Source organism: Zychaea mexicana (genome assembly GCF_025766255.1).
Source record: "Zychaea mexicana strain RSA 1403 chromosome Unknown BDB00scaffold_18, whole genome shotgun sequence".
In the NCBI taxonomy this organism is placed as follows: Eukaryota; Fungi; Mucoromycota; class Mucoromycetes; order Mucorales; family Lichtheimiaceae; genus Zychaea; species Zychaea mexicana.
In genome coordinates this window covers 83,620-109,608 of record NW_026516681.1, presented here as the reverse complement: position 1 = coordinate 109,608, position 25,989 = coordinate 83,620, and the positions used below count along the sequence as shown (strand labels likewise).

Here is a 25,989-nt window from a genome sequence, read left to right as displayed (position 1 = left end):
ATGAAAAGAATCGGTATAAAAATTAACTACTGTAAATAAAAAATAAATGTACGAGTGGGTACACATTCATATGATATTAAGTTTGATTATGATGAATAGAACATAAGATTGCGAACAACACATATTAGCTCCACGTTCACAAAGCCCCAGAGAAAATATGTAGCAACTAATGAAGAGCTTATTGTAGCTGGTAAGCATTTGCGAACCATAGCTGGAATACAATATAGGACGCAGCACCGGTGGGATCATGGCTGGTTTTGTGTGTCCGTACATAAGCAAATGCACCATAGGTAAAGTCCCTCCTATGATAACTCAAAAAATAATGTATATGAAAGAAAGAGCGTATCTCAACCTTGTGACATGCGTAAGTGATAAGGTGGTAACTAATGTCTTCAATTCGTTCAAAGGAAACCTTGGTCGATGTATTGTATAAATACTCATGGGATGAGTAAACTTTTTCTTGCTTTGATGAATGGGAGCCTTTGGTTCAACCCTTGAGTAATTTATTGTGTGGATGGTACTGTCACTCTCCCTACTTCTTTTTTCGTCAACGATAAGGCACCGCCATTGCTTTTTTGTTTCCCAATGGACCCTCATAGGAAGATTATTCCATAATTGACGACAAGATGAAAAGAGAAATGTATCATCGTCACGCATGAGCCGGTAACTTGTAATGTAATGGGTCCATTTCATACTTGAACTTTCTGTTGAGCGATATCATTACTACTTCTTATTAACCATATCATGTGGTTCGGCGTCAGGATATTAAACGGAAACTCTTATTCAAGAAGCAGCCATTTATAGACACATGTTATATAACCTTTTGATTTATTACCTTTGATAAGAGGAAGTAGTCTTGTAAAATATGCTATGAGCTGGCAAACACTACATACTGAGATCACGAATATTACTGTATACATCTGGCTGATTACTTGAAATACTACATAGACTGAGCTACGTAGTGCGCTCTACATTCGAGAAGTGATGGTTTTTTTTTGGCTGGTTTTAATAGTAATTCTTCATCTTATACTGAGTGTCTAGTACCACATCAGGCATAAGTATAATTGTTTGCATCAAATCCCTACAAGGTGTTTGTGCGATACCTAACGTAGTAGCAACAACACTGTATTACAGATAATAGTATTGCTGTCATTTTTGATCCTTGCCTTCAAGGTTTGAAGAAGTTTCCAAGAATTTCAGATGATCTCTTCCTCAAATAAACGAAGCTAACACGCTCTATTTTATTATCAGTAATGATAAGGTATTAATTAACAACGACAAGCACGTATCGTATGGTACAGTACTATTTCTACTAGATACTACCATTTCACTTGTTTAATCGACTCGTTTATTCTGAAACTATTAAGTACCAGCTCTACAATATCTCCTTTGCTATGTAGATAACATGTAACATCATTTATGCACTTGATGCTACTCTTATACATTTAAAAACATGTAGGTGAGCAACATATAGTAAGCCAGAAGGTTGGACGATGTGGATATTTTCTAAACTGTATTAAAATGGTAGCCACATGAACACAATTTACATATAAGATCATAACACCTACGCATATTCCGAGCAAGATTATGATGAGAAAAACAAGTTGGAGCAGCTGTGCCTTTTCTGATTCACCACAAATTATAACAGTATGAACCTTAACAAGCAGCTTCAACCTTGGCTCATATTCACAATATAGCATCCACACTTTTTGATGTATTGACCACATCGAGCAAAAAGGTGTAAAAAAACATCATATTCAATATAAACAAGTACATTCCGAGCTACTACCTATTTATACATTAGCAGCATTGTTTATTATTAACCTCTCATTGAAACTCCAAGCAAGCAATAGTGATGATGATGCTGATAAATAGTACTCATGGATTTACAATAGCACCGCCAGTTTCTCTCTTTTACTACTGATAAACTCCACAATGGCAGTTTTCTTGTATATGATAAAAACACAGCCATGTTACCTGGCTGTCATTGTCGGAGAAATCTGAATTAATCTTCTTTTCTTCTTCTAATGTCTCCTGATATTCATCAACAAAAAGAATTTCGTTTTCCTTTTTCACAAAGGAAAAATAACAGTTGAGAGGGAGAAACGAGGGGTATAGAGAGAAGGAATGAGAGGGATACACGCTATATAGTAGCGTGCACACACATATAGTGATGGCCCTCGCTGATTCCCTCTTACATACCTATGCTACCCCCCTATAACTCTCGTTTCATCAATACAAGTTTAAATTATGTGCAACTCGTGGTTCTTTCGGGTTTGAGCCTATGGCATTGACGGCTACTGCTTACTACCGTACATATGCTCTATGCAGAAGTGTGTGTGTAACGAATTACAAGGTTACACATTGTGTCCCGTGGTTGATCTTTTTGAAGCAAAGCTTGCTGAAAATAACTCTTGCACATAAGAAAATATCAACTCATTTCTGAAAAGTAGCGGTTATGCATTACTTAGCATATAGCCAACTTTCTTTTAAAGCTGAGAGTAATGTGCGTGCTTTGATGTAATGAGGGGATCAACTTTCTTTATTTGTAGGGGGGCCGCGGGTTGCTGCTGCTGACTGAAGGAGAAAAGTTATACATTGCAAATTAAAAAAAATCAAGAGTCGAGAACTATCCCAGTATATAAACACATCACTTCTCTGCCTTTTTCCATTGTATATCCCGCCTTCTCTTTTTCTCTTTTTCCCTTTTTTTTGTTAAATACAAATGATGAAGCTTATTCAATTATCAGTCGTGTTAGCAGTGTGTTTTATCTTAAATATAAACGCCCAACAACCATCTGCGCCGGCAGGTGGTGCTGGAATTGCTATTACCTCTCCCGCTCTTGGTGTAAGTATTCGATGTAGTCTACTATATCATGCTACCCTAGCAACTTTTTTTTCGGTAACTAATAGTTTATATCCTGGGCTTTCATTGTCTTTTTAGACTGTTTGGACGGCTGGAAAAACAGAAAAGGTTTCCTGGTGAGTAGCAGATACCAGATTGGTTTGTAGACTGACGTAAGACAGAACGTTAACCTATTTCTCCATGATGCATCTTATGATCAATATGTCAAATAGGACTATTCAAGACAATACCGTAACTGAAATCAGCACTGTCGAGCTACGCAACGGTGGTTCTGCTAACCTCCAAATGGTCGGAAACGTTGGATCAAAGATCCCCGTGTCCGGTGGTCAATGGGACTGGGCTATCCCAGTAACTACAAAGACCGACGCTTCTTGTAAATATAACACAGGGGAAGGGAGTGTAGGATTACAAAACTTTTCCACAGTAAAGCACTTATACACAACGTGTACCCATAATATAAACCTTTACAGATGTGCTTGTTTTCAAAAGCAACAAAGGTGACACTTACTCGCCCTATTTCACCATCATGGCTGCACCACCAGGTACTGTTGCCAACGCAACAGCATCGGCATCAACTACCGGTAGCGGCACTGCTCCTGGAGCATCAGCTACCCCCTCTGGAGATCACTCGGGAGCATCTACTCCATTCCAGTTGGCATTCTCATTGGTTGGAGGATTGTCCGTTGCTGCAGCTGCTCTTTTAATCTAAAAATGTGTGCTCGTTTCGCTTCTTACTATCCTTTCAGCACACACGGTGCTTTCTTTTATCTTTTTTTTTTATTTTCATATACACACGCACACTGACTTACTAAGAAGACAGTGATAATACCATGTATTGCATAGTAATAATAGCAACGTTCACAGTAAAAGTATGGATCGATCTATTTTGAGAAAAGAAACTTTATTCTTTTAGTAATAAACTGATAATAATTCCTCTCAACCACAACAGTAACAAACAAGGGACACGCCATAAATAGCATTAGAGTCTTGAAGTCTTGTGATGTTGTCAGATTCCGGAACTCGGGTGTCCCGTCCAAAGTATTGACAACCACAACTGCTCCATCCGTAATCTTTCTTCTTTGAAGACTTTCCTTCCCCGGAACATGACGAAAAGAATAAAGGGTCGGTTCTTTATATATAAAATCTTTTTCTCTCTCACGATGGTAAATCAGGATTAAGATCAAGGATCCAGAATGGATCGCCTGGGGTTTCTTCTGTGGCGGCTTGGGGTCGTGCTCCTGCGTTAGCAGCTTCGTCCTCCGCCGACATTTCACTTTCCGAGCTTTCAACTAAGGATGGAAAAGGTATTTGTATGTTATTAGTTGTCGTTTATCACTCTATGCATAGTAACAAAAAAGGTACAATCACTTTTTTTAACTCTCTTCCCCATACAAAAACCCTTACATGTATCCTCTTGACCGGCAAGTTGTTGACCACCGGCATGCTGCCGATAAATAAGACCTCGTCGCATCCGTTCTTCGTCAGGGTATGGTTTCTCAAATACTTTGACATCTGTGCTAGACACATCGAAACCAGGAGGTGCGGATGTGTATTTGGCGAGTTTAGATGCATACGATAGGATATCCTTGAAATCCACATTGGCTGTTACAAAAGAGTATATAGTAGTTAGTGTCACGCACAATCCCGCACACACTATCCATTTTTTCTTACACTGTTCAGCGTATCGTATAGCTTTAAGTTCTCTAGATGCTTCTGTCAAGTCTCCTTCTAAACCTTCGCGAGCTGTATTGAGTTGTTTAACAAGGTCGAGCAACGCTTGCTGATGCCATTGAATTTCATCTTGAACTTTAGTTATCCGCCGTTGTCGTGCTTGATGCTTTTCAACTATTGTGGTAGTGGAAAATCAATTTTAAAGTAGGCATTGTTAGAATTGCTTGCTGATCGCGTTTGGAGAAGGAGGAAGTCGTACTTTGTTCAAGGGCAGATTGTAATCGATTGTCAACTTCAATAATACGTTTAACAAGTAGATCAGGATCGCTGGCGGTTGAATTTTCAGCAATTGCAGTTAAGGATTGAAAGAATTTTCGTGTCAATTCAGAATATTCTGTAAGTAGATTTCCAACTTGATCGCGTAAAGAAAGAGCCATGGTCGAGATATGTGTGTAAAGAAGCGGCAAGTCTGTTCCCCATGCTGAGTTTTGTTGTCGCTTGTTTCTTGATAAGGAACCTTGCGAACTACCATCATACACAAAGATAAAACCAGGTTCTTATATTGCTATAACCCTTTCTGAGGTGTCAAGCCTTTGCTCTTATATGCTATGCTTCATTGTGTTAAGAAATAGACCTGGGCTCCATATATTCACATCTGCCTTCTGCCGCGTACTGTGTCGGTATTAATACATAGCAACTGTAGACAACGCTAAATACTGAAATTGAAATTTCCAGCAGAGGTGCTATTCTAACTGGAGAAGCCGTTCTTTTTCCACTTTTAAATTATAAGCATGAGCTCCTCCACTGTCAAGCCCATGTTTCGAAATGATCTTCACGGAGTTGACGCTGTAAGCTTAACTAAAAGATCTATAAATCCAATACTCAAGTTTTTCTGTGCAGCTCAAATTGAAAACTCAAGCATCAATAGTACACGCGCCATAAGCGATTGATTCAAAACTACGTTTTGCATTACGGCAAGAAGCCTGACGAGACAAACCCTACAGCATCCGTTCGAACTGAATACGATATTCTTCGCGAACATCATAAGTATGCAATGCTGACAGTCGTCTTATTTTTGGATATAGAAAGCGAACACAGCGTGGAAAACTGACAGCTTTTTCATACAGGTTTATACGGTCAGACGACGAAGACGACGAGCAGGCTAGTTGGGAGCAACGTGTGGCAAAGAAATACTATGACACCTTGTTTAAAGAATATGCACTTTGTGATCTCAAACATTATAAAAAGGGCAAGATCGCCCTACGATGGCGCACACAGCGTGAAGTAGTCCATGGAAAAGGTAAAACTTCAACAGGTTAACAGGTGCAGAGGGGTAGCAAAAGCATGAATTGATTTTAACAAACACTTGCAAACCATTATAACGTAAATTAGGTCAATTTGTCTGTGCATCGACACGATGCGACGAAACCAAAGATCTAAAAAGCTGGGAAGTCAATTTTGGATACATTGAACATGGGGAGAAGAAGAACGAGCTGGTCAAAGTACGACTATGCCCGGATTGTTCCTATCGTTTAAATTACAGAACACAAAAACGACAAGTAAAGAAGAAGGAGACGAAACAAAAGCGTGCAAGATCAGGATCTAGTGATGAAGAGGACGTGGATAACAAACGACAAAGACGACGGAAACATCGCAAACATGAAGACGATAAATCATCATCGGATCAAGGCGACGATCAAAGTGGCGATGAACAACAGCAGAAGGGGAAAGAAGAAAAAGATGAAGCTTCCTCCATATGGAGTAAGCCTATGGAGTCGAAGCAAGAGAAAACTAAAGAAGAAGAATTTGAAGATTATTTTGCCGATCTGTTACAATAAAAATCTGATGAACATGTTGATATGATGTATTAATCATTATTTAAAACATGAATAGATGCCAATGAAGGCTGGCATGTTGGAAAGGATAATGAAAAAACAGCGCATAAGTGTGACAAATAAGTAGCTACGGCAATATCATTGACTGCGCTGGGTATATGTTAGGACGCGTGTGTAGCAAAGATATTATATATCCTGGCTTCCCTATGTTTATAAGTTTATTGAAAGAATAAGAGATGTCATTTAATGCTTTTTATAATGAGTTGAATTGAGGTGAGACGTATTGCTATAGTCCGTTTATATCCAGCAATATATTATGACCGAAGAACGCAACCGTTCCTCTTTGGCTAAGCAAACTAGCATATATTTATTTGGACATCCTTGTCTCTTGCTCCCAGTGTGCTTGATCTTATAATATATAGTATATTGGCGTCTGTGTTCCAGGTACATATTCAGTACACTGAGTAGCTAGGGACCGGATAATACGGTATAAACTACTCAATCAAATAGTTGAGATCTGGTGTGATTCATAGATTAACCATCATTACATATCCTGTATCATGCACGGCATTGCATTTTTTGCATTGGCAGGCATCGATACACAGTAAAGGGGTCGAAGGACATCATCGTATGTATACATAAAATGTAGAAAATCTGGTTGTTTCAGAACAGTTAGCCAATCTTTTCGCTTATATAAACCGTAAATTTGAGCAGTATCTATAACTGGAGTAGAAATAATCGAGGTTTGATGATAATGATGATGATGGGATTCTAAATTGAAACGTTGGAGAAATATCAAAAACCTAAGGCTGTTTTAATATAGCTGACGTCAAAGGACCTATGATATGCAGCACAGACAGTCATGCCATGCGAAGCTTGTATGCAAATTTGTGCGGATGGTCGCCGCTTTAACATCATACTGTTGCACTAACTTGGATATATGGCTAATTGGGCTTGTGGCCACCCAATATGGTTAAAAAAATTGAATTCTCACAGTTGCTTAAGCAAAATCACTAATGATGGCAAGGTTGTTTTTCCATGGTCACATGGGAAGTTGCTGAATGACCAATTTAGTTTGACGAACAACGAGAAACGATACACAGTACTTTGTTCAGGCAGCTTTGGAGTGTAAAAATATGTATGTGTTACTATGTATACTTTTGTTGGATGCATCTGCATCCAATAGATTTTATGACAATGCTTTAAAATTGTGAGAGATGATTACTGCGAATATGATAATAACAATGTAAGGCATGATAAGAAATAGACAAACTACGCGAGGAACAAAAAGGTAATATAAAGGTAACGGTGGATAAAGATGGGAAAACATTGATGATGGGATAGTAAAGATATGGGAGAAACTTGGGAGATGCAATGAAAATAAAGTAGGTAGTATAAGATAATATGGTATGATGTGATCGTTGTAGTAGCATTAGAAACTAAGCCGCCAGGCCAAGCCGTCGAATTAAACTTACACGCTTGAATCGCCATTCCTCCTCCGAATCTTGGATACGACGAACCACGTCTTCTTCTCCCAGCAGGGATCCATTACCAACCACGTAGGATTTGGCAAAAGTATACTTCCACAAAACTCGGGCATCGACTCCAGCACCTTCTAGCATGTGTTGAAGACGAGATAGACGGGTATGGCATTCGTGTGTGTGGCATTGGACATAGTCGAGCAGGGCGGGAGTAACTAGGTCGTCGGTTGCGTTATCAAGATCGCCGGTGTTGCTTTTGTTGTCGGTGTTGCGGGCAGCGGAGCTTGCATTGTCGTGATGGAAACTATGCATGTCATGAACCGTGGGAAAGTAGGGTTGCTGAGTTGTTGTCATGGTAACTGGATGTAATGATGGCGTCAATGGACGCTGCTCCTCTTGCAAATGAACAATGTGGGAGAGGACAGGCTCTGATAATGGATCGTACTTGAAGAATCCACGGCGTGCCAGCGCATGGCCCAGATGTGCATACCGTTGTGGATAGATTTGCGTGGGCATGATTTCCGGTTCCAGGCCTGACATGATCCAACCGAGCGTCACTCGAAGCCAATGCGGTTCCATGCGTGGCGCCTGCATTGTCGGTACCGATGTGTTGGATGAAGGATAGGCATAATAGTATGAAGAATTTACCGCTGGTGCTCCTTCCTGGGCGTACGACAAGGCGAGAATCAGGCCTTTGTCGCCCACATAATGCTCACCGCCATGAACATCTGACACAGTTGTTGACCATGGTGGAAGCTCATATAAGCGCTCGACTGCAGGATTGTATTGCAGATGGAATAGCATTAGCGCTTGGTCCGCTGGACTCATATCACTTGACAACAGCGCTGTAGAAGCGGCAAACGACGATGGACCCCCATTTGGCATCCAATCGCTAAAATGAATCTGCATGCGGCGATGGCAGGTGCTCCAGGGATTGCTCGCGTCAACCATCATGGGGACAAGTGCAGCATTCGGATGTGGACGGAATTCGACAATGCGGTTGACGGGGTCGTAGGAATGTGGGTTTAGTTCGACAGACAATTTTCTGGACTTGTCGCCAATGCGCAGATACACCTTCCGCTGCTGCGTTTTGATGCTCATATAGATAAACTCCTCAGCCATATTTTGCCACGTCCTGCACACGCTGCGTATCCGATACGCCTCTGTGAGTGGCATAAATGAGAGAATATGTAAAAGCATCTCTGGTGCAAGGCGTTCCATGATGGATCGACTAGTAGTGGTAGTAGCAGCAGTAGGAGCCATAGTATATGTGTGTGTCTGAAAATGAGTATGTATGAGTGTGGAAAAAAAAAGAGACAACAACAATTTGACAATCAAAAAATAATTAAAGAGGCAAGGTATATAAAGGAGAGATGAGAATCGATGGATGGATATAACGGGAAAAAGTAAAATGCAAACAACAAGGGTGCATTGATTGCAGGCTATCCGCGTTCGGGATATTAAAGTTTGCGTTTTTGAGATTTTGTGTTAGATACAATACGCTGTGTCGGCTGCCAGGTGTAACCTTCTCGGTTGCTTGGGAAGAGACGTGGATGTTTGTTGCTTTGATACGTGTAACCGCCAGTCTGGAACAACAGCAAAATATACTCGCCAGCTGCTTGGCGCTCTTCAGTGCTTGGCGCCATCGGCGGCACAAGTACTAGTGCTCTTCTCCTAGCATGTAATGAATTAGGCGATGTCTTTGACAACTTACTCTTCAGTCATCACTAGCAGGCTCATTGACGCCATCGGTTTTGCTCATGCTGCTTAAAAATATTAGATTTATTGTCACGTCGTACACTACATAATGATGCTAGATACTGTTGTTATAAGGGCACGTTTCGAATTTACTCCACCCCTTTCTCCAATGATTCCGCGGAATGCGGAAAGAGCTTCAAGCGTCCCAAGAATATTAGGCGACTCATTAAGGGGAGGAGAAGAGGGAGTTTCGCAGGAGGTTTGTATATGTAGGGTGTACCTCCACACCTTAGAAATACTATGCGCACATGCCTGATGTGTGCATACTTGAATACAGCGCCGAGTAGAGAGATCTACTTTAGTGGGAAAAACCTTATGAAATCCTAATCTGATATGATACCGATTTCGGTTTGGGCGGTATTATTTCTCTACTCGTTGAATCGTTGAACCGCATCTTTAAAGTAACAATGTGTCATATCGATCACTCCTGCTCAAGTACCGCTAGTGGAATGGTACGAGCCACAGCTACCTATCTTATAATTCTGCCGACGGCGGTTGAGAGCTAAAGAGCAGGAATGCCTGTTGAAGATAATACACAATGTGGCTGAGTCCGCTTTGCGAAACGGGGCACACAATTTGCCGCGACAGCAACAACACAGCTATGATCACCTTAGAAAGCACAGCCTTTCGTTTCACCTTGAATAGTTTTGTTGCACATAGTGGGGCTGCTACGCCATAAAACAGTGTTGGAAGTCTGGGATTCTTCTAATGATAATGCATCACGCACTTGTGTCCATATTGACTATTTATATCCTTTTGGACCATGCGCACATTATATTACGAATATACATTATCGCTGTTATGCTTGTTCATACTTAGTATCATGTTGCACTTCCGCGGAAGACGAAACAAAATGGAGAAAATGGAAATCATCGTCATCGCTGTATGCCGGGCACTTGAATATATATATATATATATATATATATATGATGCTCCATCGATCTCAGTTTTTATTTTGGTGAGCTAGCATGTCCCAAAATTAGCACTTTGTGAAACTTTGACAAAAGAGCATCGTGCCTAATAAAAGACCGAGCTTATCAACAGTTTTTGTAAACCATCTGGAGCAGCCTCATTTTATTTTATGTTTGGCGTATGTCGTTCTCAAAGTTGCTATTTAGACTTGATTCAGTCGCTTAGATAGATTTACTCAGCCACTTTATATGTGCCTGTCAAACATTCATGCAGGTTGGATAAGGAGAGGTAGTAGAGGAGCATGAGGAAATATATTACACTTGCTGCTGGGTTGCAAAGCCGCGGGTGATGTTTTCTATTGCTAGGCTATTTTTTGTTTCTCAGCAGCCAAAGAGTTTTATCAGATCTTCCTTGTTTTCACACGTGTAATATACCATCCTCCTTTCTCTCTTTTCTCCCTTTCTCGGAACAACAAGAAAAGCTACTCTAACTGGTGAACATTGTCAGATTATTAGTTCCGCTTAAGCCTATGTAATGTACACCTAAATATGAATAAAAAGTTCCCTTGTGAAGGTAAAGTTTCAAGGCTGCTTTACGATGTGAAACAAAGTAATGATTGTTGTATTTTAGAGTGCCGTGAGCAAAAACGTAAATGCGACTGCAAACAACCTTGTGATAGGTACGAATATTAGCAACCCTCGAGCGAAACAGACTCAAAGAAGAACCAGGTGTTAACCCCTATATATCTTTCAAAATATCAATAACAGGTGCGAACGATTCAACCTCAAATGTGTATACCTCCAAGCCGTTTCACCTCGTGATCAAGAATATGTCGAAATTGCAAAACGCGAGGAGATGCGATGCGAAATTAAAGCTTTGACAGAACAATCGGAAATGCTTGATCGAGAAATGCGTAGTCTGCAGTCCGCCATACGAGTTCAGCATCAACAATCACCACCCATGTCAGCCCAAGACGACGTTGTGAGTCTGTATAGAAAGGGACGGCCATATCTTGTCTCTCCCATGATAATACCCCATTCTTCACCTATCAACGACTTGACTGTGACAACGCCACCTGACGCTTCTTGCTCTCCTTTCTCCTCGGTGGATGATAGCGTTAGCATCGTTAGCAACAGCAGCAACCATACAGCAGAGCCAGCAGATAACCGTCATAAACAACATGATCTTTACTATAACAGCACTAGTAATAAACGACGACGAGTGATTGCTCGAGAAGGCCAACTTTCTGTGGCGTTGATACGTGACAGAAACAAACATAAGCCCTGGACATTGACGGTCAAAGATGGAAAAATGGCAATAGAGACATTCATAAACAGCCATAGCGACCTTATGGCTCGAGTATGGGATATGACAAGCACCCTGCGGGCTCAGGATAGTGTTCCTTTCTCATTCTTTGCCTTTTCCACAGTTGGCGCGCTTGTGAAAATGTTCAATACTATGATACTCAACAAATACGGCAAGACTTATTGTCGAAGTATGGTGAACGCCATGCGCATCTCCTCTTCTTTCTCATCTCCGCCAGCAACAACTCCTCCAGATACGACTTTGACTACAAGCGACGAGACCACTACTCCAAATACATCATTGATACCATCATCGCCATCGCTACAAAATATCGAATCCCTTATTATGCCACTTCTCGAGGCCTATTTTCGCTGTCGCCATCTTTGCCACCTTGCACTCCATATTCCCACCTTCATGCGTCTTTTTGTTACGAACTACTCCGAAATCTCTACCTCTCCTGTTGTCATGGCACTCTGTGCAACCATCTGCGTCAGCGACAATGCCTGTTGCCACCATATTACGAAGCTTGTGCCACACACTCTGCTCAATGCACATGCGAAAATGTACTATGATAGAGCAAGGCAGCTTATATCTGATCGATTCGACGACTTGTGCCTAGAAATATTTGCGACTTACGTATTTCTCACCAGCTACATACTACATTCATCTGCATCATCACCATCAACAACGACAACAACGGATAATGACAACATTGTACAACAGCATCATTACCGTGATTTAGCCGAGCGATTTATGCAGCTACTGGAACCTTGTCACGCAAATTGGCCACTTGATGAATCGATCCTATTCCGAAAACTTAAAACATACCTGCAACGACTGTTGACGTACGAACTGGCATTAAAATTCAAAAACAACGATACCAACATGCGAGAAACAGGCTATGTACGGTTCTACGAAGCCTCACACAGTAACTCTCAGCTGCAATGGGTTACTGCAGAGGACGATGAAGACACGTTACGCGAGTTTACCGAGATGCAAAGATACCTGCAGCAATTACGCGGAGCCGTATACGAAAACAGCCGTGCGTCAGGCATTCCGTCACGAGACCTCACGGTGCTAACGGAAACGGTCATACAGCAACAAATTAAGCATGCAACTGCTCATTGGTATATGCATATTCTGCCGGACAGGTTCAAATTGCCTTTACCCGTTTTAGATGCCACCTCCATATCTGACAGCTCCTATTTCTCTACGCTTGAAGCACAATCCCAAGCCAAAGGCATTGTGCCGATCTTGACCATCTTAGCGCTTTACGATGAGATTATTTTGATCATCCAGTCGTTTCTTCATAAGAGAATCCCGAATCCTGCAACCAACTGGTACTTTTTGGATCAATACTGGCAAGGCGGCAAAATCATGATTAACAAAAACGAACATCCTGCGGGCGAGAAATGGGTGCGGCGCATCACTAAATTATTGTCAGTCAAGGAGGCAATCGAATACCCAGGCACAGATGACGAGTTCTTTAGCATGTTGAAAGAGCTCATGTTTCCGAGCCAGCCGGTCAAGACGTCGGTGGTGCAGATCGGCATTCAAGTGGCGATCAATATGGTGCGATTGCTACGCTTTATACAAATGTCTGAAACCTGGTCGTGCTTTTTCGATATGCGTATCTTGACAGATGTCTGGATTGTCATGTTTCGAATACTCCGATTTGAAGATTACTTGGATGCAAACGATCGGCGCTGGATGCCAACGATCCGGAAGGATATGAATCACTGCCTGGCCATGGCTCGCAAGCAGCTCGGCAGTGAAGATGATATCGGGGTATATGTCCAGGGATTGGACAAAGACTTTCGAGATCTGTACGTTTCGTTTTCCTCGTAGTCTTCTTTATCGACACATTTGTGGCTTTTGCTTTCTAGTTTCGTTTTCTTATTTATCCTCCTCTTTTGTTTTGTTTTCTATACTGTACATAGCACTAAATAGCACTCTATTGTATTTTTCTAAGCACCTCTCTCTTTGTAAACGAATGACCTGCTTTTTTTTACCTATCCATGCCCCTTCTCCTAAATGTTTAAAGAATATATAATTTTGGTAACCAGTTTCTCGGTTCACTTCCAGCAGTTTGACTATCAAGTTATGCTTATGCAACCCCATGACGAACTATTTGTGACCTAATAATTGAGTATAGCAATGATAAGAGCGTCTACCTTCTCGAAAGCAGTACGTCAAACATACCGAACATATAAAAAGGTGGCGAATTATTGCCAGTGAGGATGCAGAAAAGTATGCCCAATTTCAGGCGGCACGCTTGGAACAAGATAGAAGGGCATAGAACATAAGATTTAAGCATAGGACGGTTAAATTCGACAGGCACCAAGGAACCATTGCCATTAAGCTAACCTTAAAAATGTTCTATCAGGTTCTGTCCTCCAAATATGGACAATGGATAGGCCATGTCCCACGGATATTGGGTTTTCCAGAACAATTAGGAACATGAACCTACTTTTCCTTGCGTGCTTTACTCTTCTTTTGCTTTTCCATTGATGCCGGAGTAGCTTTGGAGGTATGTGGAACCAGGTGCAGTATTCCGATCGAAAGGCAACGAACATCACATTTGTATATCCACGCGCGTACGCCTGCAAAATGTACGTGAGTGTGTAGGAATTTATATAACATCTTTTTTGCCTTCTTTCATTTCCATGTGAACCAAACGACATATCATCATCGTCATCGTCATCGTCATCTTTCACTTCCCTTATATCGCTAAGACCTATTTATCTTAACGATCCGCAAACCAACAACGTAAGTAAACTTCCGCTTTTAAGATTTTTTACCCTGCCATAGAAACATCTATACACATCTTTTTACATTTACATATAAATACCGCCAACACATAATCCGTATTTAGGCTTCCCCCTCCGGGATCCCCATTTGCATTTTCTCCATTGATCGCATCAAGAATATCTCTTTGTATTTCGATGTTTGAAACTGTTTCTTCAACCAACATCTCAAGATTGACTTTGGACATTTTACAGCTGATATTGGAGTACTTGGACACTTACTCGCTGGCAGAGCTATCACAAACATGTCGCCTCTTCCATTCACTCGTACGACGGGAACTCAGTTTCGAATCAGCACGCTTCCATTTACGCGTCCAACAATTGCAGCAGGCGCGAACAACGCGACAAGACTCGATATCCGTGTTTCCCATGTCAGGTGACGATGGTGAAGGTGACAGTAAAGAAGACGACGACCATCACGACGACGTCAGTGGCGAGTATAATGAAGACGTGACAGGTGGCGGTGGCGGTGCGGGTGGCGGCTATGCACTTTTGTCATCTGCAGCTCCAACCACAGCGACTGCAGCAACGACAACTACGTCGACACCAACAATGCCGCTTAATTTACCTCCACCCGTATACCATCAGCGATGTATTGCATGCATTGGCAATCGATTGTACATGCCATTCATGACAGTGGAGCCTGTGTGTTTTATATATGATATTCGGCGTGGAATTTGGCAGAGGCAGCAACTTCAACCATATCCTGACTACACACCTTTCGTAGCTCCAGCGGCAGCGATCGGCTCGCGTATTTACATGTTTGGTGGGCGTCAAGTCATGTCTACAACGTTGTCGAATGATGTGGTCGTACTTGATATAGAGACGTGGTCGTTCGAGCGGATAAGATTGATGCGTGGGCAGGTGCCTCGACCTCGGCATGATCATACCGTGGATGTGTTGAACAGGCGATACTTGGTTGTGTTTGGAGGTGCCTGCTCCAACTCGCCGGGTAAGTCGTCCTCCTCCTTCCTACTACTTCCATTACTACTACTACTAAATCACCACCATCATCATTATCCACACCAACGACCCGTGCGACTCACTGGCGTCTTTGATACTACTATGATACGAGCATATTAAGGCAAAGCATTTTACTTACTTTATCACTTCTCGGTACCCCCTCCCCCCCCCTTCCCTTCTCCTTTTGTTGACCTACCTGCTAAACTATTCTACAGGAGAAAACGATTTGCATCTGTTCGATACCGAAACAAATACTTGGAACGAACCTAGAACAGAAGGGTAAGTTATTGTGCATGTGTGGATTACGGAGAAAGTCATATTTAAATACACGACAACTATAGGCAGATACCTCCAATTCGGTTTGGACATGCATCTGCGGTGCTCCAGGACGATCTGTACATCTTTGGCGGGTGCCAAATTCAGCCCGAATGGAATATGGTTCACGATGTGCTGTATCGCTTGGACACGGAGACATGGACATGGTACAAGTACGATCATCCAGAGGCCTACTCGTATCGCCGCGGAGATGCTGTGATGAGATCTGAACCGATCGCCGACTCGCTACGGCGTGATCTGATCCTGGAGACGACTGGAAATCCGCCACGCGATCGATTTTATTGTACAATGCAAGCGATCGGATCACACAAGCTGGTTGTATTTGGTGGTCAAACAGTACGCCAAGATCGCGATGATAATAACATCCTCCATGCACACTCGCTACGATCCATCGATGTGTTCAATATCCGCCGGAAACACTGGTCTGCAATCTCAACCACATCTTTTGATGGCGAGCACCATGCCTATCCGCAAGACTTGACGTGTTTCATGCTCTCCGACAATCAACAAGACGGAGGATATAGTTTGCTTTTGATCGGTCAGCAAAAGACATTTTCCTTGTCCACCGGTGATTCTTCGTCCGGTGCCAGCAGTGGAGAGTTGTATCAACACACCGGTTCGACACCATCTACAGGTGGGGGCTCGCTCACACACATTTCGCCACCTATGCGGCCTCAACCTATGGCGGCTCCGGAGCATGATACGTACTCTATAACGCCTCATCCGCCAACAACACGTCAACCGCAACCACCGTCATTGATGCATGCACATACTTCCTCTGAACCGTCAAACACAACACGCCATCTTGTTTCGTCTTCTTCTTCAACAGCAACAGGAACAATAGCAACATCACCACCATCGCATGTCCACCCTTATGCAGCATATATCCCGGCGACACACCACCATCACCACCATCATCACCATCATCACCAATTTCGACAACCGTCTTCTGGAGGTACCGATGCTTTGGATCAGCGTACACGTCGTGCACATAGTAGGCCTGTGACAGATTATGAGGGATTTTTGGAACACATCAACGCGTATGAGGAATATATCCAAAATCCATCAGCAAGGAATCGTGGATCACAACAAAGTGGAAGTAGTGGGGATTCACTAGCAAGTCATTCACTTCCTGCACCTTCCTCTTTCTCTGCTCATCCCATAGAGTCTGCAACGACGACGATGGCGACGCTACAGCCTCCACATCCACCAGTAACAACAGCAATACCGACGATGCAAGATCATCCTGTATTTTCACCAATATCTGAAGGGGACATGGGCGATCAGAGCGGGGGTAGCAGTAGTAGTAGTCATAGGCAACATTACAACATTGAGCCACTTTGCATGATGCTGACTTTGGATCGCGAATAAAAAAAGTTTCGTTGCTGTTTTCATTATGTATTTGTTTGTTTGGATGTGCACAAGATAATATAACCAGAAAATCAATCACAACACGTAAATATATTATGTAATGTTTGCTTCTCTGTTTGTCGATCCTACTATTTTATGCACTACTGTTTATCTTGTTTGAAACCCACCACTTCTTTTATGTCGTTCAATTGAAAGTATGCATATTGATGCGTTTGACCTCTCCTTTACCTCTTTTTCAGGCCATCCCCGATTCAAAGGCAAGCTGTTATTGCTAACATAATGATAAACAACTGTCGTGTGGTTATATGTGAGGAAAAATTACTCATGTATTTGGAAACAAGCATTTTTCTAGCTAACTCACCATCTATTGTATAGTCCTCTTTACCGCAAACGCGTAATTCCTACTTGCTAGTGCAATTTAGGATTACTTGTACCCTTTATTGACACACGACACAGAGTGAATACAACCTAATCAAATACTATATATTACTCGTGACCCAATACCTTATTAATTACGCCATACGGTTGTTAGTGTGCTTACTCTAATACACAATACCAGCGTTGTGGAAGGTTCCTGAGATTTCGGATGATTATCATGACAGGCGTCATTCTACATTTTTCTAATGGTATATTTTCTGTATAGTTGCTATACTGCTGGTGGTAATGGACTATATGGTGTAGTAGTATAACGTATAACACTTTTGGTTGATCAGTTATCCATGTTGAACGTATGAAGCGTTTTCAGACCTAAAGATACATTGAACTGTTGAGCTAGCAAACAGTATATCTTAAACGACTTAGTGGCACCTCAATAATTAGCTTTTCCTCAATCTTATACTACCGTAGTACGATACTAATATGTATATTTTATGTATCATCGTCTTTCTCCTAAGTTGAAAGTATAGTGGAGAGTGCATGGGATTGTTCACTTACAACCCTACAAAAACGCACACACTCATCGCAAAACTAAAATTCTCAAACGATCCAAAGTCGTTTTCAACTGTCATCACTTGTAAAGTTACGAAAGTTTGGAAACGGCCCTACAAGACAACATCAAACAATTAAAGAAGACGTCCAGTATAGCATTCTTCGTGATTCTTTTTCTTCTGTATCACTTACAATTATTTCGTGTACGCGTTACACGACTTAACCATATCAAACATTATCAATTGTATTATCATATTATGTGCTAATCAGCACATGATTTTAAGAAACGAAGATAAGAGAGAGACATTCTGAAGTTCCAATTTTGGTTTCTGGTGCATCTTCCATACGAGTGTCATCGCGATAGGCCTACAGTTAAGAGACTGTTGATCCAAGTTTCTAAGTCAAATACGATAGTTACCGTTAATTATATGTATACAGAAACGGATTGGTACATGGACCTTTTGATTCATACACTCCCATACATGATGTGGCGTTGGACTAGGGCCAGATATTGAACTGGGACTAGTGTCGTAATAGTATCCGCTAATTGAGTAACACATCATACATATATATATGTTTGTAATTGCAAGTGGAGTGACCGGATCCAATGTAGTAGGGTTGACGATGATAAATTTATAATTTTTATCGTTGGATGTGTACAATAAAATTGTGGGTCCTTACTGAATCTTCAATTGATTCTAGACTGTATGATATGTTCTAGCAGAAACAATGAAGTGCCCAAATAAATAAACGCCAATCTAATTTATAACATCGTTGTTGTTATTTTTTTCCTCTAACAGGTATTGCCAGTTACTGTGATTCGTTGCAGCAAATCAATTAAATAACAATATGCGGATATTCGGTCGGCTTTAGCAAAAAAGGGATAAGGAGATCGCCATGACCATCATCGTCAGTGGGTCAGAGATAAAGAGTCTGATTGATTACCATTTCATTATTAATACAGCTGCATTTCGTCGGCCAAGAGCTTTGTTCAACCCCACTCCCTAAAATTATCACATAAGCAAGTTTCTCGCATCCACCTTGTCAGTTCCCCCCAAACTTCTATCAGTTCTTTTTGCTTGATGGATTTTATGGGCTACAGCGTAGCACGCAGCTACGGTGTCCTACTATTCTTCATAAATTTTTATGGAGCGTAAAACTTGTATTATGAGGAGCTTCCCGCATCCCCGTTCATCACACAGTGCACTTCCCGTTCATCACACAGGGCACTCCCCGTTCATCAAACAGTGCACTTCCCGTTCATCACACAGTGCACTCCCCTTTCTACACTCCCCCCCCCCCAATGTTATAATACGCTAATCTTGCATAATACAAATTATCTCACAAAGAAGTTCCACACGCCACACACTATTCTTCTTTGTAACAGCTATATTAACGTTCTTTCAGCTCATTGTCAGACATATAAAGTCCGTAATGATCTGAATGAATGCAGCACGAAGAGTGATTAACAAAGTAAGTAAATTTTAAGCCATGCACCGTTAAATGCGGTAAACCTACGATTGGTTTTTCTGGTTGGTATTTAAATCAATTATATTTTTATTCGTGCTAGTTTCGACTCTCTTCTTTTACGATACTACATTCTTGTACCAACAGCAGCATCATATTACTTTCTTCTACTGCTGCTGCTATACTACCATCATCATCATTCCAAACCAAAACAGAAAACAACCTCATCGATTCAACATGGGAAGCATTACATTATCATCATCGTCAACTTTGCTTGCCACTCTGTATCTTCTATTCATCGTAACAATCACTACCGCTGACCAGATCTTTATCGATGAGCCTCCAGCTAATGGCATCTTTCAAGTCAATTCCCCTATGGATATCCGGTATCACAGTATGTTTCTTTCTTCTCTAAATATTATTTTGAGAAAGAACAGCAAGTGGTGTAATTTTAAGTACATGATGCTAAAATTTGATTATTTTTTAACTTGGCATGATCTGGATGATCCATCACTTGGTGTAAAACGTATAATTTTCAGTACGTAAGAACGGCATGGCAGGACTCGGATCTACAACTGTGAACATCATCAACGCCGATACGCACGAGCTTGTCACAGATCTATCTAATGCAACGTGGAAGCCCAACAACAAGGATTTGTCGGTGAAGAGCGTATGGTATATTCCCCAAGACTTAAGTAATGGTACCTATACGCTGCGCGTATCTGGCACGTAAGTATTGTTATCTATCGACAAGTTCATTTCCGGTGGTGGTTCTTTTTCATCTCTGCTACTTGAGTCTAACAAAATGTGCTGTAGTGCAACTTTCCCATGCTCATCTTCACATAATGGCAAAGGCAAGTATTGCAAACATAGCGTATTGTGTTTAAATTAGGAAGAGGAGAAGCTCACCATTACAAACACTTTTTTTTTGTTACTTTAGCTCCATATACCCGGTGCCAAACAGTATTAGAAAGGACCGTGACCTTTGTTGTATTAAATCCTTAATATCATTGACATATATTCCATTATTTTCATTTATTCTCCTTTACTTCTTATGCAAACAAGACGCAAACCACGGACATATAGAAAAAGAAATAGAAAGGGCCTAACGAGGATTGGTCGACCCAGAAAAGCTTGCTTGGAACTAAGGGAGCAGAAAGAGATGAAGGAGAAAGAGTACAATAATAAAGGGGAATTTTTTTCCAAATGTGGTTTTAATCAAGAATGCGGTCAGACCATTGTGCACAACTTATAATCGCTTGTTTCCCTTGTTTCTCTTTCGCTCAGTCAAACACTGAAAGAAGAAACGTTATCTCATACCGCATCTTTATTGTTTGCAATTCCAGTCAATTGTAATTTTCTTCGTTTCTAACATCCAAACCAACTCGCCAAAAGAAGCAACATACATGCTCATGGAAAATAACGGCGATGAATTGGAAAGACATAAGGCAGTGACCGTTTCGTTAGCCTCCACCACATCATCGTCATCCTCCGTACCTTCACCGCCGCTGCCGCAGAAGATCGCCGCCGCTAATAATACCACGACGTCCATGTCCAGTGCCGCGACTGAGCCGCACCCCTCTTCTTCTCTGAAACGGCCACATACTGTTGCACCATCTGTAAGTATAGCTTTAGTTCAGCAAAACCGATCTTTTACTCGCCCATAACCTACCAGCACCAACAGCAGCCAGCTAAATGTTTCTCCTCTATGTAGATAATGGCCGATATTGAGCAAACGATCACTGTACTTTTGACATACACCAAAAAGTTCCTTGAAGCCTTGACAGCATGGTCGCTAGGTCAAATGATGGATGTTCAAGTGATGAGTGTATACAAAGATCTGGCCAGTCAATTCGAACGTGTCAAGCAAGCATTGCAGGCTGCACCACTAACAGTGAGGTGATTTGAAAACAACAACAGCTTGAAATAAAAAAGTGTGATAAGTGTCTCAGTAGAGAGAAAGGGGGAAATGCTTACACTTCCAGCTTATTTATGCCGCCGCGCGCTCATGCATTCTCCCACTTTTGCACAATGATAAAGCGATGTAGCTCATATCCCCGACCAACTCTACGAATGCTTGGCTGCAACACTCGACAATCCACCTTCAAAAACAGCATTAGAGCAGCACTTACCAACAATCCGTGACATAATTTTGCGCTTGTTGCAATCGTTGAAGCATAAACAGGCCCAAGTGCGCGAGGCACCGCCTGCATCAATTGCACCCCTTCGTCGCACATCGCGCGGTAGTAGCAGCAACAATAGCACGACGTCGTCAACATCGTCATCGTCGTCGCCCGTCAGCTCTCCGCGTGCAAGTCATCGGTCATCTTCTTCTATAATGTCACATAGCAATGCTGCTGCTGTCCGTAGCTCTGATCTTGATATGACCGACGTGAATACACAAAACGCGCTCGATGCGCTCAAGCAACAGGATAACCTAGCCCGTAGGTCATCAGTTCGACGCGCGAACACTTTGCACAGTGATGGTAATTCACCTGTGACACCACCCCGGCGACATCCGACATTGATCCGTCGAAACAATGATGGTGTGCCGCCACCGCCGCCAATCGTATCGCCACAACAGCGACTGTGTCATTCCGCAACGACATCAAATGCAGTAGAAGAGAAAGAGAAGCAACGGGTGGAGAGAAAAGGTGATTATGCAACCTGGAAAAAAGCAAGAGACAGCGAGACTCCGCAGGGAATATTTGTGGGGGGTGAAGATGTGTTGTGAATGTGTATTTATGTGGGACAAGGCTGGTTTTTTGTTGACATGCTAAAACCCAAAATAGCTGGGAGCCTATCAGGTGCATTCCCTTTGTTTTTGCAAATGGGCGACCAGGTGAAGAAGGTGATGTGGCAGCAGCATGAACCTGTGACACCAGCAGCACTTGGCATGGCATTTCTCGAAAAGTTTGGCCTTCCAAAGGACTGCGTCAAGGCAGACATTGGCAACAGCAAAGGCATCATCAAGATACAGGACTCGGTCAGCAGGATCATGTACGAGCTCGAGGATATGAGTGATGTGGGGCCCCATGCCCTTCTATCGTTAGCGTCACCGGTAGCATCATCTTCATCAATGGCCTCACACCCTACTAGGGCTACAGCTGGTACTACAATGTCATCATCATCGTCACAAGGTATGATTATAATAACGTATGTTTTATATAATCTATGTGTGTAAAAAATAGAACGATGCGGAAAATCAGGGGGTGAGATCCATATAAACAACTAATATAATTTGCATTCTGTATAATATTAACAATACGTCTATTGTTACAGATAACGTGGACATAATTTCAGCCAAATTGGACCGCATCCATCAAGAGTTACGAGAGCATCGAAGGGTTTACCAAAACCAACGTGAGACGCCGACAATCCATCATCAACCAGCAGCAGCAGCAGATGAAATAGGCAGCAACGTGGTGGCGACCACCAGCACGAGTGACAGCAGCAGCAAAAGAAACAATGGTGCAAAGGTGATGCATCACACCATCCTTCAGCAACAGCAAGACGAAATTGAACACTTACGACGTGATCTAGGAGTGCTGCGACAAGTAGCCAAGGAGTTTCAGCGAGAGACTACTGCACTCTTGTCAGAGCTCAAAAACACCGCTGCTGCCGCTGCTGCTAGTACTACCACCACTACTACCACAGCAGCAGCATCATCCCCATCATCAAAGACGCACAACAGTATGCTAGTGATGCATCATCATGATCCTGAGGGCGGGAATAACAACAACAACAGCAGCAGCAGCAGCAACCGACGCAGCTATGTATTGGAGACGAAACAACGTGCCGAAACTATGGCAAACTCAATCACTGGACGGATGCAGGATCTGCAGGACATGATTGACCAGCTTAAATTAGATGTGACACAACGACGTTGCCGCCCGTCTCAAGCCCAACTTGATCATTGCCAAACAGAAGGGAGGGCTTTGGAAGATGAAATCGAGCGGCTGTCCGAATTGACTCGGTCAGTGAAGCCGACATGGAAGGCCACCTGGGAGGCTGAACTGCAGATGGTCGTCAAAGAACAGCAGTTTTTGAAAGATCAAGAGGCGTTGCTCCTGGATTTACGGGACGACCATGCGGACTTGCTTCATGTTCTGCAACAGCTTTTGAAGATATCTGAGATTCAAGCTCGCGGAAACGGCAAGAAGAAATTCGTTCCGCCGCCGTCGGCCCTGTTTTGTGGAGGTGGCGTTGGTAATGGCGATGGTGGTGACCGCAACAACAACAACAACAACAACAGCAGCAGCAGCAGTATAACTCTTGGTGGCGGCACTGCTATCTGTGAAGAAGAGGCGATGTCAAATGTCCTGAAACAATTATCAACGATCGAAGTTGACCATGGAAGACGTGTCAAGGCGCTGCAACAGGCGGAGAAGATGCGGGCACGTGAGCTTGCTAATCGAATTGACGACTTCGAAAGAGAACTGTCATCGTTTGTGGAGTCAAGGAAACTCAAAAAGACGGGCGGAGCGGACCATGTTGATCGGCAGCGGCAGAAGAAGGACCAGCAGGTTCTCAGGGACCTCTATCAAAGTAAAACCCAAAAGAAAGCCAACAATAATAACGATACGACCATTACTGAATGACGTACTGTTGCATACAATCGGAGTGCAATTGCGTGTATGAGTGTGTGTGGTGTGCGCTGTTTATTTTCCACTTGCGCATCTATCCAATTTGAGGCAAGAGGGCTTTCCCAATTGATCGGGGGCGGGGGTGGGGTTGGGGTGCCTTACAGAAGAGAGTGAGCAACAAGTTTTAGATTCTTGTGGGAGCATCTGGGGGGATTGCAAAAGGAAAAAAACAGGGTTCGCTTACCGATAATAATGAGAATAATAAAAGCGGATGTACTCGATGAACAAATCCGGAAAGGGGCAATAACATATAAAAAGGGTGAGTTGCTGTCAGATCACACAGCTTTCCCTCACTCGACATAATTCTCTTCAATCTTCCTGTACCATATATTTCCATCGCATAAGCATCTTCTTCCACCATACTAAACACAATGTGCTCTTACAATAACAACAACAACAACAACAACAACAACACCGTGTACAATACAACCACCACCTCCAACGACAACGCCGCCGTTATCCATAGCAACTCGATCTCATCCTCCGCTTCTTCAATGCTGATCACCATGGCAACAAACAGCTACTATGGTTTCTGTGCCGGTTGCGGCGTCGACGTAACTCGCTTTAGGTATTGACTTTGCCATTACACCAGCTGGACTTACCAGCATTAACAGATGGCCCTGAATATGTCTTGACCGAGTGAATTAACATTGTCTTTTGCATCGTATCTGATAGCCACGAGTTCTGGTGCCCTACGGTCCGTAGAAGATAATTGCTCTACGCTTCGAGTTGGTGATACATCATCATGCAACAAGGACCTACCGACCTAGCAACCATCTTTAATTTTATCCCTCTTTCCTTCCTTCATTCGTTCTTGTGCTTATTATGCGTATATATTCACCCCATCTTTTGTTCTTCTTCGTGTGTGTATATCCCTTTTGGATTCCCTCAATCCTTCTTTATTCTATTCATACCGTGATTTCTTCTAGCCATTACTCCTATTACTAACTACTACATCCACTCTATATTTCTTTTTCGTGCCGCCTACATACTACTACTCTCATCGTATACCACCGTTTCCCTTCCTCTTTATGGCTGCGCAAGCCAGTTATTCCATGTATATGTTTCTTTCTACCTTTCATTATCTCTTTCTCTTTCTCTTTCTCTACGATATGTACATATTATACCCTTCTTCTTTTCAACCCTCGGGATGGTTTTCATGTCTTTTAACAACTTACACTTCTTTTTTTATTTTCTCTTTTTGTCTAAACACCATACATAACATACCTTCCACTTGTTTCTTCATTCTCTGCTCTCACGCGCACGCGCACGCATAAACTGATGATGGCGCCCCCCGACATCTATACATATCACCGTCTCCTCTACGTACATACATGTTCCTATGTACATACAAACACCACATATTTCTCTCTATTTCTCTTTGTATTACATCTCTTTTCTTCGTTTCGAGCCGCGCTCTTTATCTTCTTTTCCTCACTATATATATTTCTTCCTCGTCTTCTCTACTACTGTATACAACAACCACACCAATAAACATATGAAAAACGATTTGGCCAATGATATAAACTCAACTTCTTATCAATCCTGATGGGGCAAACCCGAAAACAATGTATTTATTATGGAAGGTTTCTTTCATGCAAACACCGCATATATTCTTTCTCCTTCTCTTTCTTCTTAAGATTC

The 25,989-nt window shown here is 42.3% G+C and overlaps 11 protein-coding genes across 11 annotated transcripts; 9 read left to right on the top strand and 2 right to left on the bottom strand.

Moving 5' to 3' along the window:
- Positions 1–2,725: 2,725 nt before the first annotated feature.
- On the top strand, positions 2,726–3,575 carry BDB00DRAFT_786030 (uncharacterized protein; the record flags this gene model as incomplete). Its single annotated transcript, XM_053120575.1, has 4 exons — positions 2,726–2,848; positions 2,945–2,982; positions 3,079–3,239; positions 3,337–3,575. 4 exons carry the CDS (start codon positions 2,726–2,728, stop codon positions 3,573–3,575), a joined length of 561 nt encoding a protein of 186 aa, XP_052982055.1.
- A 137-nt stretch (positions 3,576–3,712) lies between these two features.
- On the bottom strand, positions 3,713–5,074 carry BDB00DRAFT_811709 (vitamin-D-receptor interacting mediator subunit 4-domain-containing protein). Its single transcript, XM_053122656.1, has 4 exons — positions 4,797–5,074; positions 4,538–4,711; positions 4,271–4,468; positions 3,713–4,155 (listed from the first exon to the last, which is right to left on the bottom strand). The coding sequence occupies exons 1-4, from the start codon at positions 4,972–4,974 to the stop codon at positions 4,022–4,024; spliced, it is 684 nt and encodes a 227-aa protein (XP_052982054.1). The 5' UTR covers positions 4,975–5,074; the 3' UTR covers positions 3,713–4,021.
- Positions 5,075–5,656: 582 nt separating this feature from the next.
- Positions 5,657–6,375, top strand: BDB00DRAFT_759574 (folate-sensitive fragile site protein Fra10Ac1-domain-containing protein; the record flags this gene model as incomplete). Its single annotated transcript, XM_053119137.1, has 2 exons — positions 5,657–5,837; positions 5,930–6,375. Coding segments are annotated over 2 exons (627 nt in total), but the record flags the coding sequence as incomplete, so codon positions are not given.
- Positions 6,376–7,424: 1,049 nt separating this feature from the next.
- On the bottom strand, positions 7,425–9,403 carry BDB00DRAFT_811705 (uncharacterized protein). Its single transcript, XM_053122655.1, has one exon. It carries the CDS (start codon positions 9,114–9,116, stop codon positions 7,812–7,814), a length of 1,305 nt encoding a protein of 434 aa, XP_052982052.1. The 5' UTR covers positions 9,117–9,403; the 3' UTR covers positions 7,425–7,811.
- A 1,510-nt stretch (positions 9,404–10,913) lies between these two features.
- Positions 10,914–13,144, top strand: BDB00DRAFT_193118 (uncharacterized protein). Its single transcript, XM_053116424.1, has 3 exons — positions 10,914–11,202; positions 11,291–12,955; positions 13,051–13,144. Exons 1-3 carry the CDS (start codon positions 11,072–11,074, stop codon positions 13,106–13,108), a joined length of 1,854 nt encoding a protein of 617 aa, XP_052982051.1. The 5' UTR covers positions 10,914–11,071; the 3' UTR covers positions 13,109–13,144.
- Positions 13,145–15,256: 2,112 nt separating this feature from the next.
- On the top strand, positions 15,257–17,355 carry BDB00DRAFT_972378 (uncharacterized protein; the record flags this gene model as incomplete). The annotated part of the gene is made up of 3 exons (XM_053129869.1): positions 15,257–15,587; positions 15,814–15,877; positions 15,940–17,355. 3 exons carry the CDS (start codon positions 15,257–15,259, stop codon positions 17,303–17,305), a joined length of 1,761 nt encoding a protein of 586 aa, XP_052982050.1. The 3' UTR covers positions 17,306–17,355.
- A 2,581-nt stretch (positions 17,356–19,936) lies between these two features.
- BDB00DRAFT_870001 (uncharacterized protein) lies at positions 19,937–20,432 on the top strand (the record flags this gene model as incomplete). The annotated part of the gene is made up of 2 exons (XM_053126658.1): positions 19,937–20,093; positions 20,239–20,432. 2 exons carry the CDS (start codon positions 19,937–19,939, stop codon positions 20,430–20,432), a joined length of 351 nt encoding a protein of 116 aa, XP_052982049.1.
- A 673-nt stretch (positions 20,433–21,105) lies between these two features.
- On the top strand, positions 21,106–21,602 carry BDB00DRAFT_786024 (uncharacterized protein; the record flags this gene model as incomplete). Its single annotated transcript, XM_053120574.1, has 2 exons — positions 21,106–21,318; positions 21,414–21,602. The coding sequence occupies 2 exons, from the start codon at positions 21,106–21,108 to the stop codon at positions 21,600–21,602; spliced, it is 402 nt and encodes a 133-aa protein (XP_052982048.1).
- Positions 21,603–21,755: 153 nt separating this feature from the next.
- Positions 21,756–22,544, top strand: BDB00DRAFT_811696 (uncharacterized protein). Its single transcript, XM_053122654.1, has one exon. It carries the CDS (start codon positions 22,038–22,040, stop codon positions 22,431–22,433), a length of 396 nt encoding a protein of 131 aa, XP_052982047.1. The 5' UTR covers positions 21,756–22,037; the 3' UTR covers positions 22,434–22,544.
- An 805-nt stretch (positions 22,545–23,349) lies between these two features.
- BDB00DRAFT_953779 (actin interacting protein 3) lies at positions 23,350–24,300 on the top strand (the record flags this gene model as incomplete). Its single annotated transcript, XM_053129627.1, has 2 exons — positions 23,350–23,908; positions 24,005–24,300. The coding sequence occupies exons 1-2, from the start codon at positions 23,395–23,397 to the stop codon at positions 24,298–24,300; spliced, it is 810 nt and encodes a 269-aa protein (XP_052982046.1). The 5' UTR covers positions 23,350–23,394.
- Positions 24,301–25,152: 852 nt separating this feature from the next.
- Positions 25,153–25,665, top strand: BDB00DRAFT_811694 (uncharacterized protein). The gene has a single exon (XM_053122653.1). It carries the CDS (start codon positions 25,377–25,379, stop codon positions 25,620–25,622), a length of 246 nt encoding a protein of 81 aa, XP_052982045.1. The 5' UTR covers positions 25,153–25,376; the 3' UTR covers positions 25,623–25,665.
- The last annotated feature ends 324 nt before the right edge of the window (positions 25,666–25,989 follow it).

Coding starts and splice junctions, on each gene's coding strand:
- BDB00DRAFT_811705 (XM_053122655.1), bottom strand. CDS start 9,116: ATGGCTCCTACTGCTGCTACTACCACTACTAGTCGATCCATCATGGAA.
- BDB00DRAFT_193118 (XM_053116424.1), top strand. CDS start 11,072: ATGAATAAAAAGTTCCCTTGTGAAGGTAAAGTTTCAAGGCTGCTTTAC. Junction 11,203..11,290: donor TGCAAACAACCTTGTGATAG/GTACGAATATTA, acceptor TATCAATAACAG/GTGCGAACGATTCAACCTCA. Junction 12,956..13,050: donor AAGCATGCAACTGCTCATTG/GTATATGCATAT, acceptor CTACGCTTGAAG/CACAATCCCAAGCCAAAGGC.
- BDB00DRAFT_811709 (XM_053122656.1), bottom strand. CDS start 4,974: ATGGCTCTTTCTTTACGCGATCAAGTTGGAAATCTACTTACAGAATAT. Junction 4,712..4,796: donor ACAATCTGCCCTTGAACAAA/GTACGACTTCCT, acceptor CTACCACAATAG/TTGAAAAGCATCAAGCACGA. Junction 4,469..4,537: donor TATACGATACGCTGAACAGT/GTAAGAAAAAAT, acceptor CTTTTGTAACAG/CCAATGTGGATTTCAAGGAT.
- BDB00DRAFT_811694 (XM_053122653.1), top strand. CDS start 25,377: ATGGCTGCGCAAGCCAGTTATTCCATGTATATGTTTCTTTCTACCTTT.
- BDB00DRAFT_811696 (XM_053122654.1), top strand. CDS start 22,038: ATGTCACATAGCAATGCTGCTGCTGTCCGTAGCTCTGATCTTGATATG.